Raw genomic sequence first — 21,243 nt, 5'->3', positions numbered from 1 at the left:
TCTCAAAGTGTCTGCAATTAGCTGATAAATCTAAGGAGTGTATGAAGGGCCAAAACATGTCAGCCAAGTGCTGTGATTCAATCCAGTAAAAACACAACTTTCTCAATCTTAACTTAAAACATCTGGAAGAGATGCACTGCAGCCAATAGAGTAAAATTTATCAGTGAGGGGGATGGGCAGGATTTGTCTGGGACTGTGGCTTCTATTAATTTGAAATGTCTGGTTTCAAAAGGTAGTACGTCACAACGGCACTGAGTGGATTCGAGGGGTTCTCTTGGTTATTAGCAGCCCAGACTGTATAGTAATCAGTCTGTCTGAACTTCCCCAGACAGCAGATCAGCTTAGTGACTGAGACTAGATGGAGGTGAGGAGGCGAAGGATTTGTCCCGCACTAGAGCAGCACTGGGCAAGGAAGAGCTGTGGACCCAGCACTGGGCAACTGCTGAAGTGAAATCATTAGATGGAATGGAAGGGACTCACAAAGAGGGTGATGTCAGAGCTTAGAGTGTAACTGGCCTATAATGGAGACTGGTTAAAACAACCATATGCCTAAATATTATCCAATGTGAGGAGTTGGGTCCTGGCCCTGGTCCTGTACTTACCCGGCCCATAGTACTTGACAAATACTTTTACTTTTCTGAACTCTAATATTGGGGAATATTTTAACATACGGAGTAACAGCTTAGAATCTGGGATCAAATTGATTGGGACAGCTCATTCATGAACAGCGTGGCCTTGGGCAAGCTATGTAACCTCTTAAGTCTCTGGTTCCTCCATTGTAGAAGTGCGATAAGAGTACCTACTGCATAAGATTGTGGAGTTGGGAAGACTGAACGAAATAACATAGACAAAGCTTATGGCACAGTGCTTGGAATCTGATAAGTAAGTCCTCAACTAATGGTAGCTATTATTATTATTATTAAGAACTTGGGCTCTAGAGACAGGTTTTGGCTCTGAATAGATTTATATTCAAATCCAATCTCTACCCCATACTGGCCATGTAGACTTGGACAAGTTATTAACACCCTGAACATCAGTTTCCGCTTCTGTAAAATGGGAAAAAGAAAAACAATGACCTGAAAGGGCTGTATGATGGCAAAATAAAGAAGATACATGAATGCAGAGATATTTAGTTTGTAAAGTCAGTTGGACTTGGGTGGCAAAATTCATATTGGATTGGCAAGTGAAGAAGAGAGTGAGATTCAAGGAAATCTGACAAAGCTTTTGTTTTTGGACAGAACAAATGGATGTGACTGGTCAATAGATAGTTATTAACAACTCTTGGGCCATCAGCCAGAATGTGCCCTCCATGGAGAAAATTCACCACTAGCTATCAGAGAGATGCAGATAAAAACCACGATGACATACCACTTTACACCAGTCAGAATGGCCATCATCAACAAATCAACAAACAAGTGCTGGCGAGGATGTGGAGAAACAGGGACCTTAGTGCACTGTTGGTAGGAATGCAGACTGTTGCAGCCAGTATGGAAACCAGAATGGAATTTATGGAATTTCCTCAAAAAACTAAAAATGGAACTGCCTTTTGAATCAGTGATTCCATTCCTAGGATTATACCCAAAGAATCCTGGAACCCCAATTCAAAGAACTTATGCACCCCATGTTCATAGCAGCACTATTTACAATAGCCAAGTGCTGGAAACAGCCTAAGTGCCCATCTGTAGATGAGTGGATCAAGAAACTGTGGTACATTTACAATATAATACTATGCAGCAGAAAGAGAAAAGGAACTCCTACCATTTGCGATAACATGGATGGAACTAGAGAGAATTATGCTTAGCGAAATAAGCCAGACAATGAAAGAAAAATACCATATGATATCACCTAATACAGGAAACTAATAAACAACACAAACAAATGAGCAAAATTGAACCAGAGGCATGTAAACAAGGAACAGACTAACAGTTACCAGGGGGATCGGGGGAGGGAGAGGGCGGGGGTAAGAAGGAGAAGGGTTTAGTAAAGGAGCTAGTATAAATGACCCATGGACATGAACGACGAGGTAGGGATTGACTACGGAAGAAGGGGTGGTCTGGATGGGGGAAAAATGGGGGAAAACGTGGGACAACTATAACAGAAAAACAATAAATAAATCAAAAATTAAAAAAAAAAATTTCACCAAGAAATGTGTTCTGAACAACCTTAGTAGTAAAGCACTTAGGAGAATATCTGACATACAAAAGTAGGGTTACAGTTGTGAGTATGAGAAACACAGTTTAATCTTGTATGATTATTTATTAATTATTGTATTACTTTCCATGTAAACAACTGTAAACCTACTTTTGCCCACCCCTGTATATTCAGTCCTCAAACCATGGTAGCTGTTACTATTACTTTTGCTATCACCATTATTACTTCAATTACTATTGCGCCAAGAGAGTAGCTCACATATGTTTATATCCCATCACCCACCACTGGCCTCATGCTTAATTTGCTGGAAGAAAAAAGAAAAAAAAGATGGATAATATTATCCTGTCATCTTCTGGAAAGATTTCAAAAAGAAGATATACAGAAAGGCATGCTTAAAATTCATAAAGAACTATATAAATATGACATGCTGTTACTGGTATAGCTACTTTTGCACATCTCATTAGGTTGTTGGCGGAGTAAGAGAGGCAGCAGATGTAAAAGAACTTTGCCAAGTAATAAGAGCTATTCAGTATATTTAAAGTGAAATCCATGGTGGAAATTCAGGTTGTATATAAGAGTTTATTTCTTTGGACTCTAAAAACCTGATGTCCTTTTTCATAAAGTTCACAGTTTATACAGAGAATTTGCAAGAATCTTTAAAGGATTATAAATATTTACATAGAGTTATTAAAAACACCTTCTTTGCCATAAGCACACCTAATTTTTTTCCCTAATTGTTCTGCCTCCTTGCCTAATAAACATCTTTATTTAATTAGCCATTTACTGTTAGAGGATGTGTGTGTGTGTGCGTTTGTGTGTTAATAATTAAGACCAGCCTCTTTCATTCATTCACTTCTTCCACACATCTTTCAGCAGGTCTTTCAGAGCATGTTCCTTGGTATGTTGTTTGTCATGAAGGGCACATTATGCTTGGAACAGGCTGGCCCATGGGTGGTTAACTATGTACTGACCAATTACATCTCTCTAGTTCTCTAAGACAAAACCTAGCAGTTTTCCTTTACCTCACTCTTCTCTGTCAAGTGTAGATTTTGCAACCTAAGTCCTGATGATTTTACTACTGAAATATTTCTGTGTCCACCTACATTTTAGTATAAATTACCATCCTTCAGAGGACTTGTCATGCTTTATAATTATATATTTACTTTTGGATTGTTTGGTCACTGTCATTCCTTCTCCTTAGATATAAACTCTATGAGGACAAGGATTAGATTTGTTTTTACCCACTACTATATCCACATTGCCTACCCTGGCACATAGTAGGCACTAAGTAAATATTTATTGAATAACTAAATGAATAAATGGCACAATTTCTGCATGGCTTCATAAACTGGCATTCTAGCTTATTATGTCGTGGTCTTCCTTCTTCCCTGTAATTAAAAGTTAGGGTCTTCTGAATACAAGGCCACATTCTGTATCTTGTAACACCTCCTTCTTCTTATTACACACCACCATCTTTGGGGACTGCCTTCTCAGGATGCCTGTTTCAACACTTTCATTTTTTAATGACTTATCTTTGAAAACAATAATGCTGTGGGTGTATCATATCTCCATGTCTAAGATCTAGATTGGTCTGCTATGTAGATGGCCTTGACACCTCTACTTGGCAAAAATATAGAGATCTCTGTGTGAGGGTGAGACTCAGGCTCCATCAGAAGGGCCACAGATGCTGCTACAGCTGATGGCAGAACACACATCAGATAAGCCTGGGGAGCACTGATTTTAGTTTTAAAGGCCAGGCAACTTGGGACACACAACAGGCTCATCCGTGTCTTCAGCACTGTCGATGTTTCCACTCATGAATTTTGATACTACAGCATATCCTCTAATAACATTGTTTTGTTCAATGTCATTTCATTATGTTTGAGATGCTGCAAAAACTCCTGTTTATATCTATTAACCTATGGTAAAAATCGGTTTCAGTATACGTCATTTTGCTACAGTTCTAAGAATCCTTCCACAACATTATGTGAGGACTTACTGTATCCACTCCACACTTTAAACCAATAATCATGCTTATTGTTAACTATGGACATTATCCTAGATCAACGTCTATTCTACAGAATCTGAATTTAAAATAAAATTTTGTTATTATGCACACATCTTTCTTGGACTCATATATGATTTTATGTATACTCATACACCATACCAAATAAATACTCTAACCTGCAAGAAAAGTTTTTAAGGTTTTACTGAATTTTGAACAATAAAGAGGAAGTTTCTGTCTGAGTGGGGGCACCCAGCTCAATTAAAAAAAAAATGCTACTTTTCTCTTGGCCTATTTCACAGTCAAGGAGAATCTGGCCGTGAGGGAGCATAGGACAAACAAGGTTCTGAAACTGAGGAAATTCATTTTTTTCCATGAAACCACTTTCCTGTTTTTAGAAGGAAAGCTCAGATAGCTGTGAACTTCAAAACATGGTTTATTTAGTAAGATGAGCTTGTTGACCTGAATATTGGCGAAGTCAGTGGCCCTTCTTGGGAGCTGACCCCTGCAGACAGCATTTCACTGAATTTTGTTCTAAATTCTGCTATTGCTTTTATAATGGATCTTAACCGATTCCTAGATATAGGAGGAGGGGAGGGGGCACTGAGGATTAACTGAGCGCGGCTTTCTCAATCTTTGTAGCCTCCTCAAGCTATGGGAATGTTTATTACACTTGGACTTTTTAATAAGCCAAATAGAAGTAAGAGCTTAGCTGAAATGCCTGGACTGAAAGACTGCAAAATCTGAGTCTAATTAATGATTGCTGAGGCAAATAATTTTTTCAAAAAGATTTTCTGTTCACTACAGAAATTACAATTGATTCTACTTCTGTTTCCAGGCCTGCAAATGAGCATGGGCCCAAAATGCCTTCTCTTATAGATACTATCTTAGAAGAGAGGGTTGGGGAAGGACCAAGGGGATTTTATAAGACATAGAGAGCCACACAAATGCCTCTTGTCATGCAGTGTAGGTCATGAAGGGTATGCAACCCTCTGGGCTGCTTTACAATGAATAAATAGGCACAGCATGACATTAGACACCATGGGAAAGATGACAAATGGGGCAGTCTCTGTGATCACACAATTTAGCAACTGTCCCAGAGGAATGGCACAGAGCATGAAAAAGATCCAAGAGCCAGGCAAATGGTTACAACCATTGGTGCTGCTGGAGTTCAAGGCAAGGAGGGTTCCCAGTGGAGGAGCGACCAGGCCAGGCTCCATGGAGAACAGAAGACTGGACCAGGGCCTGGAGACAGCATTCAACTTGGGCAAAGGAGGAGAAGGGGCTTCATCCAATCAAATAAACCTGACTTAAAAGATGGGTGGCTGCTGCAGAGATGGTCCTCCATCCAGCTCTGGGAGTTAGGTAAACACAGGCAATTTCCAGGATTGTGGAATGTGATGCAGACTGTGATTGTAGGAAAGCCCTGAGTAGTTTCTAGCAGGATCTTGGAAGATTAGGTGGGAGGAAGGCCGTAAAGACAGGCTCTGCCTTTTGTCATAGCTTTGCTAGGACCTGGGCCACATTAGGGGATACATGTCTTTCACTTTTCCATGACCTCTCCCTAGAGGTCAGCACAGGATGTGGTTTTCATAAAGAAAATAAATACATATACACCATGGAATAGGTTTACTCCTCAGTTTTGCTGATCTTACAGTTTCCTTGATAACAAGGATGTTCATGTCAAAACTTGCAAGAAGTCCTCGCACATATAGCTGTTTGCTCAATACTTGATGTTGATCAAACATGCAGATGTTGATCAAACATGCGCTGACTCTCCCTGCCATTAAAAGGAAGCTCGATGCAAGCTCAAATATTTATCCTAAGGAAATGCTCCTACGTGGAGATGGCTTGGTGCCAGTGACTGGATTTTTCTTCTTATAGACAGTGTGCCTGGTTCCAGGCACCGTGCTCAATTGCACATGAAGAGGGGACAGCTGGGAGGAGGAACTGGCATCTCAGTAACCACGCTAAGTGTTGGGATTCAAAGCGGTAGGCCCATTTAATGTTATCTGAACCCAGCTTTCAGGCAGGTTCCCGTTTCACTGCCTGCAGCACTTTTGATAAAGCAAACAAACACCCGGAGCCTTCTTGGACCTTTGCTTCATATTTTCACTTGAGAGCTGGCGCTGCATTTACCAGTTGTGGTCACTTGAAATTCCCTGAAGAAGCCACAATAACAGAAGGCAAAGGAATAGCTTCTTTCTTTACAGTTTTACGGGCTTAAAGGGCTGCTATCTTCCAACCAAACAAATTTTGTCTTATAATTTTATCAACCAGATTCTACAAAAGTTACTAGGAATGCTGTCCTCAGAGGTAGAGTCCTGATCAAGTGTGGAGAGAAAGATGTTCCTTTCTGCCTGTGTCATGATGGAAATTCATCCACTGAGCAGAGGTTGGGATCTTCAGAGATGTTTTCCTACTAGTAAACGGCAAAGAGCTATTCCGCCCAACTCAGGTCATACCACACGGCTACTGGTCTTGCTTCTGCTGGAAGTGGGTGAGCTGCGTCAAGCCATGTCACAACTTTGGTTGTCAGTGCCTCTCTCTCTGCAATGGAGCTGCTTTCTGGCCTAGCCACATTACTCAGTAGAACACTGTGGTCATTCTCCTCATGACCACTAGAGACAGACCTGGATCTATTCTGGATTACACAGCCCAACTGATGTGTGGCCTTGGACAAGTCAGCTAATCTCTCTGTGCTTCAAGTACCTGCTTCTCTAGAAGGAGTAATAATATCTACATTAAATCATGGTCATGAGAATCTGATGCTTGTGTGACATGATTTGCATGGTCTAGCGCATGAGAATTCACTAAATGGTGGCATTTCTTACTTTTCCCTTCCTAAGAAAATGAGTTATGGAACTGGGTTCCAACCCTGCCACTCCCCATCAGAGCTGTGGGCTCTTTGAGTAGGTTGTCTGAGCTTCAGTTCCTTTCCCTGTAAAATTGGGAATAAGAGTACTTCCTTCACAGGATTGTTGTGATTTTTAAATGGGGTGATATTATGTGGGATAAAGGAACAATGTTTGGCCCCCAAATCCATTATCTACAACTCTTGATTTCATTCTGCCTATTCCCTATGTCCCACCAATGGGAAACTAAAACGGAAAACAGGTAACAGCACTTGGAAAAATAACACATTATACAAATTTGACACATGAGTACTTCTTCCTTAAAGTAGAGAGGGTTGAAGATCAATGAAAAGACCAAAAGACAGGAGTCCGATTGAGGAAGCAGAGAATCTGGGGACTTGATGAATCCAGGTCCTGGGGTTGAGTAGTTATTTTCCATTTCCTCAGACATTCACAGTATTGTAGAAAGAGCAGGACTTCTGTAGCCAGACTGGGGTTCAAATTCCCCACTCCACCATTACAAGCAGGCAGACTTAGGGCAGTTTATCCAACCCTCCTGTACCTCAGTTTCCTCACCTGTAAAATGGGGGTAATGAGCCCTTCTTCAGAGTGAGGTTTTGAAGTGCCTAGCAGAGGAGTTGGTGCAGAGAAGATGCTCAATAAATCATATTAATTCTTCTTCTCTTTACAGGCCTAATTATTATTGACCCTCAATGTTTATTTATTTGTCATCTGAGGGGATGTGGATAAAGTGTCATGATCTCTAGATTCCCTGAGAGTCTTGATTTCAAGCATGATTGTTCTTTTGTCAGACTTTTTGTCTGATTAGTTTCCCACTGTCCCTAGAGTAAAATGCTGTAGCCTCCAAGGCTCCATGAGATTTAGCCTCTGCTTCCTTCTTCACTTCATCTTCGGCCATTCTCCACCTTAAGTACTGCCCTTCTTATATCCTGCTATACCTCTTCCCAGGGCTCTGTTCTGCCAGGACTATTCTATTCATGCTCTTCCAATGAATAGCTTCATCTTCTCCTTCAGGTCATCTCTTTGAAAGAGCCTGGGTTCTTTGTCAACCCCTTCACTTGTAATCTCAGTACTGTAGTATGTTGCTTCTTTTATACCGTATATCACAATTTTAATTATACGTGTTTATTTACTTGTTTTTATGTGTCCCTCCCATTGGACAATAAACTCTGCCAGGGCAAAGTCTCTCTGTCTGCTTTACTTGTAATTGTATGGCGAGTCACCATAAAAGGTTTTCAATGAATATTTGATGAGTAAATAAATATTAGCCCCTGCATCTTAAACATAAGGTCATAATGGGAGGAGAACTTTATAAACCATTTGAGCTTATTGAAAGCTGCCCTGTACTCTTATTTTGGATAATTAAACCCAGTCCTACTTTATTATGAGAAAATGATCAGCCACAAAACAATATCCATGGGAACAAGCTGCATTAGTTGCCTCAGATGGGGAAAAAATGAGAGCTTTCTTTTCAATATCCAGAAGGAGAAATGAACCTACTTCTTAAAAATAGCCAACTTTTAGGCCATAATTATTTCTGTCTGACTTGAGAAAGATGAGCCCTACTGTGCTTGTCCCTGTTTCTTTGTCCAAGCAAACAAATTAACAACCACCATAAATACAGGTTTCAAGTATTGGAAGGATCGAAACCACCAGCATAACTCCCAGATAAAAGCTCCTAAGAATGCTGTCATTCAGCTGAAAGTTTGGAGTCTCAAATTATTATTTTTTTCCCATTTGGGAAGACATTTTTGCTAAAATGTCTTAAACATCTTCGGAGTTTTTTCCTTTTGAGGGTAAGGAGAACTTTATAAACATCCAGGCTCAAGTTAAACTTGGGTGAGTTGCTAAGGCTGAAATATTTAAGGACAACAGTGATTTATGCAGATAAAAGATTCAAATTATTTGAGGAGGAACCCACTTCTGAATGAGATAGGCACATGCCCCTGTTTAGAATCCAGCCTTCTGAAGGCAGGCCTTCTGCAATAGCCTCAGGATTGAGCTCCTGCCTCTGGGTCTCCCCAGCCTCCCTTCTTTATACACACTGCCCTCAGATTCTCTGCTTAAGTATCACTTGTTAGATATTTAAAATGTTTCAGTGATTACACCCACTAAACCGAAGTTAAAGTCGCTTCAAGGCTCTTGTCAATCTGGTTCCAACCCAACTTCTTGGCTTATTTCCCCTTACTCCCAACTCTTTTACCCAAACTCTCCCACCAGACAGATAGGTGTATTTATTGTCCTTGGAATATGCTTTGCTTTGGGCTGAGGTCATATCATCTCTTCTCTGGTGCTGCCCATCATTCCTCCTTGGTGGTTCAGAGACTCAAGTCTGTCCTACTTTCTCATGAAGGCTCCAGCTCTGAGCTTCCAAAGGATTCATGATCAGGTCCCAGTCCTGCTGTTAATCATGTCTTGCACCATTTGGGTATTGTTTTATATGGTTATTACAGTTCCTGTTGCTTATATTGTTAAATATGCCACACTGACCCCAGAAATTATTTATAGCAGGGGCCCCTCACCTGGGATCCATAATTAGGACTGATGCTTCTTTATCCTGTCAATTACTTCCACTTTCTGGTTAAGGTAGTTTGAGTGAGTTTCTGTTCCTTGCAAACAAACACATCTTGAAAAAGATGACTGTCATATGTACATGTTTAAGATAAGAATTCCCAACATGAGATGGGATTATTTTTCATAAACCTGAAAACTTAAGGTCACATATATCAATGTTCTGAAAGTACATCTGGGGCATTTATTTAAAATTACAGATTTTAAAGATGCAGATTCCTGGGCTCCACCCCACACTGACTACAAAAGAAGCCATTGAGCACAGGGGCTGGGAATGAGTGTTATAAACAAGATTCCTGAGTGGTTTCTATATATATTCAAGAAAATGTAAAGGATTGGGGAAATCTGACATTAATGTCTCTCATATGATGGTAGAGGGACACGGGAGAGGAAATAATTCATATGCTTTGATTATGTTCCAACTGTGTGCCTGGAAAAATATTAAGTATATTCACCAGCATTGTCTCTTGAATCCTTAAACAAGTCTATGATATGTCTTATCATTGATCCCTTATACAAATAAGAAAATAAGTGAAATAACTCATCTCAGGATCTATAAACGGTAACTTGCTGGGCCAGCATTTAAACTCTGAGCTGACCAGCTCCAAAGTTCTTACTTCTCACTTCTCACTGTGCTAGTGTTTTTAGTAAACCCTAGAGGAAGGGAGAGAGAGAATAAAGGCACATCTATGTTGGAGGTTTCCTAGTTTTAGTCTGGGGGAGCTGGGCGGGTCCTCAGCCCCTGGCTGGTAGCCTCTGTGTCAAGACTGTCGTGACATCTTAAGAGAACAGTGATCCTCAGAGCTCTGAATTTCCATCCTAAACCCTGGGTCTTGAGCCTGGTGAAGTCCAACTAGAGAAACCACTGGCTGGCTGGCTGCCTGGTCCAAGAACTTAAAGGCAGAAGCTGCATGTCTCTGGACTTCATTACAGGTGCAGCACACACACTGACCTTCTGGCTGAGGCTTTCAAGACCAGCATTATCCAATATGCCAGGTGGGCCAAGGGACTGGCCTGTGCATGGAAGGTGGAAAAGAGAGGCCCTACGAGCCCCAGTGTCCTGTGCAAAAACCAGGTTGGAATGGAAAGGAGGGCTGGTGATTGTGCCAACCCTGGAGAACATTGAAGCCCTAATATTTGTGGATTAGAGGTCTAAAGCAGTGGTTCCATTAAAATCACCTGAGAAGATCTTAAAAACTCCGGCTCTAGGTGATTTCAGTGGGCAGCCCAAGTAGAGAGCCACTAGTTGAAAGTGCCTCCAATGGCCAAGTAATGCCAGTTGAACCTACAGATTCTCGGAGGGCAACTTGCACTCAGTCATGTTTGGGAAAGCTGAGGTCTGTTAAATGCACACCATCAGCCACAGTCTTTCCACTCTGAGAACTGGGGCTGCCTGAAGTTCAGTTGGCTGCCAGAGCAGTGTTCCCTTCACTTTTTCATTTTTCCTTGTAGGGTAGAATTAGCAACAGGAGAAGGAAAAAAGAATAATAGGTGTGAAAGGCAGGCGGCAGAAGTGGGATATGACAAATGTGAAGATATACACAGGAATGTTCCCTCAAGTAGGAAAACACCAGCCTCAGAAGGATGGAATTGTGGTATTTACAGCAGATCAGGGGCAGAAAGTGCCCGAATGCCCAGTCTCAAAGGAAGGGCTCTACTCACTGAGTGGATGATGCCTTGCAGAGCCTGAAAGCCATCATTTACAGGAAATACATGGTCTTTACTGTCCGCAATCCGGGCCAGCTGAGAACAAACACACAAACACATATGTGTCATGCTTGGATGTAGAGAATTGAGGAAAGCCAATGGGTCCAAGGGACTCCACCTACTTTAAGAACCCAGGGGAACTTGAGGTTTTAACTTGGCTCAGGGGCTTCACTGAAAAGCTCTCAGTAATAATGAGCTTACCAGTGGACTATCTGGAGTGAGCTTGGAGAGTCAGCTCCAGGTTTTACATTTGTTTTAATACTTTTTTTTTCCTTGGTAGCAGAGGTAAGATTGCCCAGCTAGATTAACATTTGGCCTGGGTTCATGTATTTATGGATTTGGGGGAAGGCCATTGGCTCATTTTTCTCACATTCACCCAAACTTCTCTTGGCGACTGTATTTGAACCTAACAAATTCAAGTTTCCTTTCAGAGTAACTTTAAAAATAAATTCAAGCTTTGGTGTTGTGTGAGGCTAATGCATGGGGACCTTTATCTTCACCCAACCTGCTCAGCAATGGAAGGACCCTCAGGGGTTTTGCTGCTCCTGCTTTATGGAGCAGGGGACTGGAGAAAGGCAAAGCTGCTCTGCGAGCTTTTCTACCCTCAAATCTCTCACATTTCTGTGATTTCCACAGTCATAGCCATTGCCAGGATTTCTGTTGACTGCAAAAGTAGCACATAGTCATTAGGAAACTTCAGAAAACCCAGGATTGTTAGAATAAATTTTTTAAAAGTTACTCAAAATCCATGTATTCATCTATACATCCATCTTTCCATCCATCGCATTTCTATTGTTAATTTGATATGTGTGTGTGTATATATATATATATATATATATATATATATATAGCCTTCCATAGTTTTTCTATGCAATATATACATATTTATTTAAAAAGTAGATTCATACTGTTCCCAATGTTCTATAATCCAATGTTATTCACTTAAAAACATATCACAAGCACTGTCCCATGTCATTAAAACATAAAAATTACAAACTTCACTGAGTAAAATGTATTTAGGTTGTTAGGAAGTTTTCACAATTTGCTTGTATATACTTGTACATACATTTTTGCTGACTTGCCAATTATTTCCTTTTTTGTTTTTTTTGGTATTGAAGATGCACTGCATATTTAATGGGAGAAAAGGAATGTTTGCCATTTAAATTAAAAGAAATAAGATTCAGCACATTAAATTAAAAAGGAAAAAACAACCAACAAGTTTTCCAAGTTAATTCAGGGCTATCTGAACACCTTGGTGGTTTAGCATCTACCAACAAAGATGCTGCCTAGATTGTCTGTGTTAAGGGCCCCCAAATGCATCAGCAAATGGCTTCACAGCCCTTACTCATCCAAAAATTCCCTTCCTGCTTAGCATTTCTGGAAAAATACTCCATCTAGCGGGTATGTATGTTGCTGATGCACCCTCTGTACTGAATCATTCACAAGCTTTTATGCCCCCAAAACAAAGGAAATCCATAATCATACCTGTGTTTCATTGAAATCTTTCACACCAACACAGTAAACAATTGCACCAAGGTCTCGGGATCTGTTAGCCTTGTACAATGAAAGAAAAGACATTAGAGAGAAAAGCAGTGGCAAACGTACTCCTTTTGGAATAGCCAGACTAAGTGCAATGATTTACTGAGCACCTACGACATACCAGGTACCACAGTGGAGAAGGTCAGCCTTGTCCCCAAAGAACTTATACTCACTCCAGTGAATGTCTCATTCTAACGTAATGCATGATAGACATGAAGGGTGTTTAGTCTAATGGAAGTGTTGAGAAAGAGCCACAGCAATTGTCTTTGAAAGACAAAGGGAGGAAAGGGAAACTGTAGGCAAGGGTAAGTCATGCTAAATATTCTGGGGAAATGATTATTTTTTCTATTTCTCTGATGAATTTTTATTGGCATACCTCTTTTTCCTCTGTGATGGCAGCATGGTATAATGGAAAGGATGTGTGGCCTTTGGAACTTGATATACCTGGATTTGACACTTAGCTTTGCTCTGTAAAGTGTTATGGGGATTAAATAGATAATAAATACAGAGCTCTTCATACAAGGTCTAGGACTCTACAGATGCTCATAAATGTCAGTACCCTTTGTGAATAAAGACATTTTTCATTGCCATAAAATACACTGGCTTAATGGTACAGAAATTATGGTCTATTATGGAATAGATGAACCCATCCATCACCTTTCTACAATTAAGTATTGAGAAGGCAATGTGAAAAATAACATCCAAGTTTTGGCTTGATTTTAATATTTGATTTATGAAAAGCTCATCAGATAACTGTGTTTCAGAATGAAAAACAATAATTGGAAATCCTTGGTATATACATTAGGTGCTTAGTAATTGATAGTAAACATATAGTAGTAGGTAGTCAATATGTGCACATTAATGTGAACTGTGTACTCCCCCCCCCCCCCCCGGTTAGTACTTAAACCCAGTTGTGACTAATATTGAATTTTAGAAGGGACAGAAACATATATCTTTTTCCCTTCATGTTAGAAATATTTCTTGAAGGCTTTCAGGATAAAACAAAGTTCTAGACACAGTCTAGCCCCAGCTTTATCTGCAACAACTTTTGTGATACTTCTCCACCAGTTGGGCTTTATATAGAATTATCAAAAATGGAAAGATTCATTTTCTTTACATATCTTGAATTTTATCTTTCTTTTTCAGAAACCCTCTTTCTGTTGGCATTGGCACTCCAAATATTTTTCGAAGTTTGTATGTGCCATACCTAAAATTCTTTTCTCCTAACCCCTATTTTAAGCATCTGACAACTATCATTTATTTTATATTCAGTTATTTCCTTATTAGGGTTTTTACTTTATTTGACTGTTGTTTGGCATCTAGATGAGCCATTCTGCATTCCCATTACGTAGTTTTAACTTTAGAGTATAGAAATCATTTCCCAAATTCTCAGGAAGTGCCTGTCATATTTACTTGCATGTTTCCAATCGTGTATTATCTTTTGTACTAGTTAGTGGTGGGGGGAGTAATGTACTCACCTACAAAATTTGCTCATGCTCTTTGTCAGCAGAGGCTTCAACAAGCTGACCATTATTACATGGTAAGGCCCAGGAGGGCAGCAACTGTGTCTTACTCATCTCTGTGTCCCTAGTACCCAACAAAGTGCCCAGCACGTGCCAAGCTCTCAGTTAACACTGAGTGAATGAATAAATGAATACATACTTCTTGCTTGCTGAGGGAGCTAAGTTTAAGTTAAATAGTAGTGAAGAGCTTGATGTAAGTGTAATGTAATTAACTCCTTCCCGTGAGGCCGGAATCTCCTTCCCTCACTGCCTGTCTTTTTCCTTATTGTGTTTCTTTCTAACTTGGCCTGAATAAGCTTTTAATACATTCCAATGGTTAACTAGTTTCCTTGGGCCATTTATAGATTTAGCTCTCACATTTAAAACTTGAACAAAAAGGACTTCGTAAATGTAAATACTACTTTTTAATTTTTGAATAAATGTTTTTTCCCCTGAATCTCTTTATATAAACTGAAAGTTTTGTTTGACATTTCTTTCATTTGCTGTGGAGTATTTTATGAGAACACAAAGTAAAGGAAAAAAGAAATATTGAAGAAGAGATTACAAATTACTTTGCTACCAATTAAGTTCAATTTTGGTTCTTAGAGTGAGAATCACAATGATTAATACATTCTGTCAAGACTGGCTCTTACATGTTTTAAGAAATTCTTTCCCCTCCTGTTTTTAGTAGAAAATATCTGGGAAAATTCAGAAAAAAAAATTTTTGCTTAAAAATTATATATAGTATTTCAAAACTGCTACAACAATACAGTGCTTTTAATTAAAGGCATGGTAGATGTTTTTTTTATCCCCCACCCCAAACATAAGAGTAATATAGAAATATTTTGAAAGGGAAAAATATCTACCATGGATAAGACATGAAGATTCTTTTTTTTTTATTGTTTACACTATTATAGTCCCCATTCCCCCCACCTTTGCAACCCTTCATCCAGCCCCCATACCCTCTATGAAGATTCACTTTAAAAAATAAATTATTATTATTATTATTTTACATAAGACACTATTTTAAACAATTTTTTTTTGTTTTTTGTTTTTTTACCAAAAACAACTATCATTTTGGTCAAGTAGGAAGACTGCAGCCCATTTCAGAAGGAAGAAGCCCTTTTCTGTGTCTTTTTAGACAGACACAGGCCAGACTGTCGCTTACCTCCCTCTCTGAATAGAAAAAGAGATCTTCATGGAGTTCTCCATCAGTCAGAGCAATGATGACGCTGGCTGTCCTGTATCCTGCTCAACACAACACAGACCCACTCAGTCCATCCTGCTGCACCAAAGGAAACCCTCTCTCAGCCCTGAGAGTCCATCTCTTATAAGCTCAGCCACCCCAGGTCAACACTGTGAGAATCAACAACTTTTATTTTGGGACTGGCAGCAATTCCAGCATGAAGAAGAATGCGGAGACAGACTCTAGAGGGGAGCAGGCTTTGTTTCTAGGTTTCTCAGTCTCACCTCAAAAATTGGCCAAACCTGGTGAAATGGTTTCTGGACTGATAGCTCGGAGGAGCTTCAGTGCATCAAATTTCTCCTATTTCTAGGAAGAGACCATGTGATGGTCACCAAGGCCTGGGAACACACTCTGCCACCTGGGCTGTTAAGGGGTCCTTCTCACAGGCTGTAGTTGAGCACATGCACCACACCTTGAAGAAGTGGGCAAAGAGTGATCGTCATCATAATTTATAAGCTGACTGAATTATAGCAGTTGGCAAAACTTGCTAGAATACTTGCAGTGATTTTTTAGGCTTCTAGTAACATTGCTGATGTTTGAGATATATTAACAAGTGCCAGTGTTGATACTGGATCTATTTTATTTGTTGTACTTTAGAGAGAGATCAGAAGTGGATACCTCTACAGGCCAGGGAAGAAAATCTCCATGGCAATATTAAATCTTTTAAAAGAAATTTTCCTCAGATAAGAAATGCTACCCATAAAGACACTATAGTAATAGCTAAAATAATAATAATAATAAATATTAGTTCTATGTGCTAGGCACTCTACTAAGTACACTTTTTTTTTTGCATTTTTTCATTTAAATAAAGGAAATTTTAAACCAAACTGGTATCTTAATCTTACTATTAGATACAAACACAGTAATAAAGGGGCTTGGAGACCAGAGAAGGAGAAGAACATTAAATATGACATAAAAATCCAAGACTTTACTAACCCATCCAAATATTTACTAATTTAATGAATTCAATAAGCAAAATTGTTCATGGGCATTGCAGACTAGCTATTAATGGGATCTAGTTACTTTCATATCACGTTTCTTAACATTAACAGGATAGTAGAATCAGACTTGGTATGTGCCATCTTTCTATGCATTCCTTCTTTGGAAAGAAGTGTCTGTCCAAGGATTATAGGCAATATAAATTACGTCTTTTAAAATGTGAAATTACTGAGGCACTTTTTCAGAAGCAAACACAGAAAAAAAGTTAAATAATTCATAACACTAATTCATTATATAGTCTTACCTTGACTGTTTTCATAATAAATCTGCTCACTGGCCTGAAAAACACATGAAAGAGCCATTAGACATACAGCCACTATTTGCTACTCCAAATACCACAACTGGGCAGTGGGCTCTGGTGTTGGATATGCAGCCATGGCTCAATCTTGATTCTTCATGTAATCCACCCAGGCTTCAGGAAAATATCAATGAATGACATTCATCTAAAGTCACCCTGACATGTAACAAACATATTTGTGAATATGAATCTCATAGACGGGCACTTATTTTCCTTAAGATTGAAGTCATTGGAATTCTGTCTCAATCACTGAAGCAACCTGTAGAAAAGGTGGCCTCGGGAATGGAGAGGGCTTCCATATGACATGACTCCTGAGTATCAGCCAAGCATTCGCTAGCAAATCTTTCATCAGTGTCAGGGAAGAAGCAATGAAATGTCTTCAGTTCTTATGGATAGTGTTATCAGTGTACAAGTTTACGGGAAAATTTATTTTCACTCTCTTGCCATTGGGTGTTATGCAGTTCCTTTAATACATGTGCCTTATCTCATCAGCATCCTTATGCTGATGTTTGCATGCCACATTTTACATTTGGAGTTGAAAATTGTTTTAAAATTACCCTTTCAAATCCTTCATGCATGTAAGTGTCTCCTCCTGGCAGGACCTTCTGGAGCTCTTCAAGGCCTTGGCGAATCTGCTCTCTGAAATCCAAAAACACCTTATTAGTCATATTAAAGCATTTTTTAATGTACTGTTGATAGTCATAGGCATTAGTCTTTTTTGTATCTCCGTGGATAGTCTATTTTTCCCCAGTGATCCCCCAAAAGCCTATCAAAGGGAAAGTCTTTGTAGTACATTATCCATTTAGAGTCATCCATAGCATAGGATGAGATTTCAAGGACTGGGGAAGGGCCCTTCTTCAGGAATCTTCATCTGCTCATGAAAGTCTTCTATTTCACCAACAGGACAAGGTTCTCATTCTACATCAGAATGGGCTTTAAAATGCAACTGCACCTGAGGGGACACTTGGCAACTTAGGCACCTTTATATCAAGAGGCAAATGGCTCTTATGAACCAGAAAGAGGAGAGTACCAAGAAGCCAGGGCAAGGCCACCACAAGGACTGCAGGTAGGAGGGGCACATGTCCAGAGCTAGCTCTGCCACCTGCACAGTTGTGCCAAAGGAAATGGTGTAGTCAGCTTTGAAAACAAAAGTCTAGACAATCTATGCTTTCTAGCACATCCAAGAATGTTTTCTGTGGGCCAGTGTGTATAGCTTTTTCTTTTGAATTTTTTAATTCTTTTTTATTGTAATTCTATTACAGTTGTCCCAATTTTTCACCCTTTGCCCTCCTTTGCCCATGCTCCCACTGTCAATCCCCACACTGTTGTCCATGTCTGTGGGTCATTCACACATGTCCCTTGACCAGTCCCTTCCCCTTCTTTCCCTCCTCATCCTCCTCCCCCCTCCCTTCTGGTCACTGTCAGTCTGTTCCTTGTTTCCATGCCTGTGGTTCTATTTTGTTCATTAGTTTATTTTGTTCTTTAGATTCCTCTTATAGGTGAAATCATATGGTATCTGTCTTTTACTGACTGGCTTACTCCACTCAGCATAATACTCTCCAGTTCCATCCATGCTGTCACAAAAATTAGAAGTTCCTTCTTTCTTTCTGCTATATAGTATTTCATTATGTAAATGCATAAGAACAGATACATAGATCAATGGAACAGATAGAGAGCTCAGAAATAAACCCATGTCTCTATGGTCAATTAATATTTGACAAAGAAGGCAGGAGCATACAATGGAACAAAAATAGCCTCTTTCAGGTGCGCAGGGCCACGCGTCCAGGTGACCCTCGGACACACCCCAACATACATAAGATCAGTGCCCCAACGGGCACAGGGAGGGCCCGCTGGGCACGCAGAAGACCGTGCGCAGATGCCCCTGGCCAGCCCCAGTGGGCGCCAGGCCAGAGCGCAGACCACTTGCGCAGGCTCTGCTTGTGCCCACCCAGGCAGGTGCCGGAACGGTGGGCGTCTGCTGCGCGGGAACGGCGGGCGGCAGCGACTCACAGACGCTCACTTCCACTGTGCACAAGTGTCTGGGACCCCGCCCCAAGGGGTGAGAGACCAACTCCCTGGGGCGCGGCTCAGCAGGCCTGAGGCTAGCGTGAAGGCCACCTTGCGGGCGCACATGCACGCACGCACAAGCACCCCCGCCGGCTCCACCAGGCATCAAACGAACGCCAGTCACCGCAGGCACACACCTCTGACCCGCCTCATTAGACCAGCTGTGGATCCAGAAAAACAATACGACACACAAAGGCTGAACTGAGTAAAAACTTTCCTTTTATATATTTTTAAAAATTTTTATTTCTATTTTAGTTTTTTTATTTGTATTTTATTTTAATTTTTCTTCATTTCTTATTTTTAATTTTAATTTTTACTTTTATTTGTATTTGTATTTTATTTTATTTTTATTTAAAAAAATGTTTTTAATGATCTCTTTAATTTGTTTCAACCATCTCTCCTTCTCATCCTTCCTCTTTAATTTTTGTTTGTCTGTCTAGTTTAGCCTCCCTTTCACACTAAATAAATAGAGCATAACTACTATATAAATCTAATAGTATACAATTCTACTTTCTTACTATATTCTGCATTCTTCACTCTTTTTCATTTATTATTATTAACATACAATGTAAATATTGCCATCTTGCATAGTCTCGACAGTACTTGCAACTATTATTAATCTATCATCCCCTCTCAAAAATTATATTTTTCCTCTTTAAAAAAAACTTTATCTATTCTTCCTATAGTATAAAAGCTCTAATCTCTCTACATTTATATTAATACTGGCTCACTTGCTGACGATAGCGGGATAGAGGGTGGGGGATATTTTTGAGGGCGCGGGTTTCCTGCCTGGGCTGTGTGTTTATGTTTTTAACAGCATCTCCACAAAAGAACTCAAGACCAGGTGGACAGAGTGACTCTCAATCAGCTAGCCAGAGGGAAGATCATACCAAAGAGCATCTGAAATATAACCAGACAGCATAAACAAATGACATAAAGGGTATCCCAAGAACAACAGGCACAGAAGATCAAAGAGACTGCACCACTGAATCCCCCAGATCTCCAATATAGAACCCCATACCACAAAGGTGGGAAGGCAAAGCAGACAAATCCAAAAAACAAAAACAAACAAGAAGAATCCAACATGGTAAGACACAGAAACAACCTCTCAATGAAAGGAAAAGAGGAATCCTCAGAAAGAGAGGTAGATGGGATAGACATAGCCCAAATGTCAGACATGGAAATCAAAACAGTGGTGGTGAAGAAGCTCAATATGCTCGACAACCTCAAAAACAACTACTACAACCTCCAAGGAAGTTACCAAGAGTTCCAAGAAAATTACAGGGAACTTACGGAGAACTACGCCAGCATAAAAAAGGACATAGAAACTGTTAACAAGAAACAGGAAGAAATGAAGAACACAATCTCTGAACTGAAAAACAGTAGAACCAATCAAAATGGGGCTAAATGAAGCAGAGGATTGGATCAGTGAGTTAGAGGACAATGTAGAAAAAATTCCCAGACAAAACAATGAAATGAAAAAAAGATTGACAAAATACAAACACGATGTAAGGGAATTTACAGGATAGCATGGGAAAAAACAATATCAGGATCATCAGAATAAAAGAGGGAGAAGAAGAGGAGTGAGGAATAGAAAAGCTGATAGGAGAAGTAATGACAGAAAATTTTTCCAACCTGATGAGAGAAAAAGTTATGCAAATTCAAGAAGCACAGAGCATCTCAATGAAGAGGAACCCAAAAAAACCCACTCCAAGGCACATCATAATTAAAATGACAACATTCAAAGACAAATTGAGAATTCTAAAAGCAGCAAGAGAAAAACAGCAAATAACATTCAAGGTAGCTCTGATAAGGCTATCGACTGATTTCTCAAAAGAAACACTACAAGCCAGAAGGGAATGGTCAAAAATATTTCAAGCAATGAAAAACAAAGGACTACAACCAAGAATACTCTACCCAGCAAGGCTCTCGTTCAAAATGGAAGGTGAAATAAGGAGTTTCCCAGACAAAGGAAGACTAAAAGAATATATCTCCTCCAAACCAGCATTGCAAGAGATGCTAAAGGGAATGTTTTAAGAAAAAGAAGGAAAAAAAAAAGGAGCGGAACACAGGTACAAAGGGAAATGAATAAATACATGTCAATAATAGCCGTAAATGTAAATGGATTAAATGCTCCAATTAAAAGACATAGGGTAACAGAATGGATAAGAAAACAGGACCCACATATTTGCTGTCTACAAGACACACACCTCAAAACAAAAGATTTATACACACTGAAAATAAAGGGATATAAAAAAGTATTACAAGCAAATGGACATGAA

At 39.7% G+C, this 21,243-nt stretch overlaps 1 protein-coding gene across 1 annotated transcript in view; it reads right to left on the bottom strand.

The window, feature by feature from the left end:
• ANTXR1 (ANTXR cell adhesion molecule 1) overlaps positions 1-21,243 on the bottom strand; it is a 255,517-nt gene that overhangs the window by 161,458 nt on the left and 72,816 nt on the right. Inside the window, exons 4-8 of the mRNA XM_090281456.1 lie at positions 17,452-17,533; positions 16,841-16,874; positions 15,520-15,599; positions 12,796-12,864; positions 11,266-11,346 (exon numbers count right to left, since the gene is read on the bottom strand). Coding sequence (XP_090137582.1) covers positions 11,266-11,346; positions 12,796-12,864; positions 15,520-15,599; positions 16,841-16,874; positions 17,452-17,533 — 346 coding nt within the window. The remainder of the gene's footprint in view (positions 1-11,265; positions 11,347-12,795; positions 12,865-15,519; positions 15,600-16,840; positions 16,875-17,451; positions 17,534-21,243) is intronic.

This window comes from Furipterus horrens, unplaced genomic scaffold, assembly GCF_987537825.1.
Source record: "Furipterus horrens unplaced genomic scaffold, mFurHor1.1.pri manual_scaffold_6, whole genome shotgun sequence".
NCBI lineage: Eukaryota > Metazoa > Chordata > Mammalia > Chiroptera > Furipteridae > Furipterus > Furipterus horrens.
Note: the sequence above shows the minus strand (reverse complement) of the source record. Positions and strands in the feature narration are given on the sequence as shown.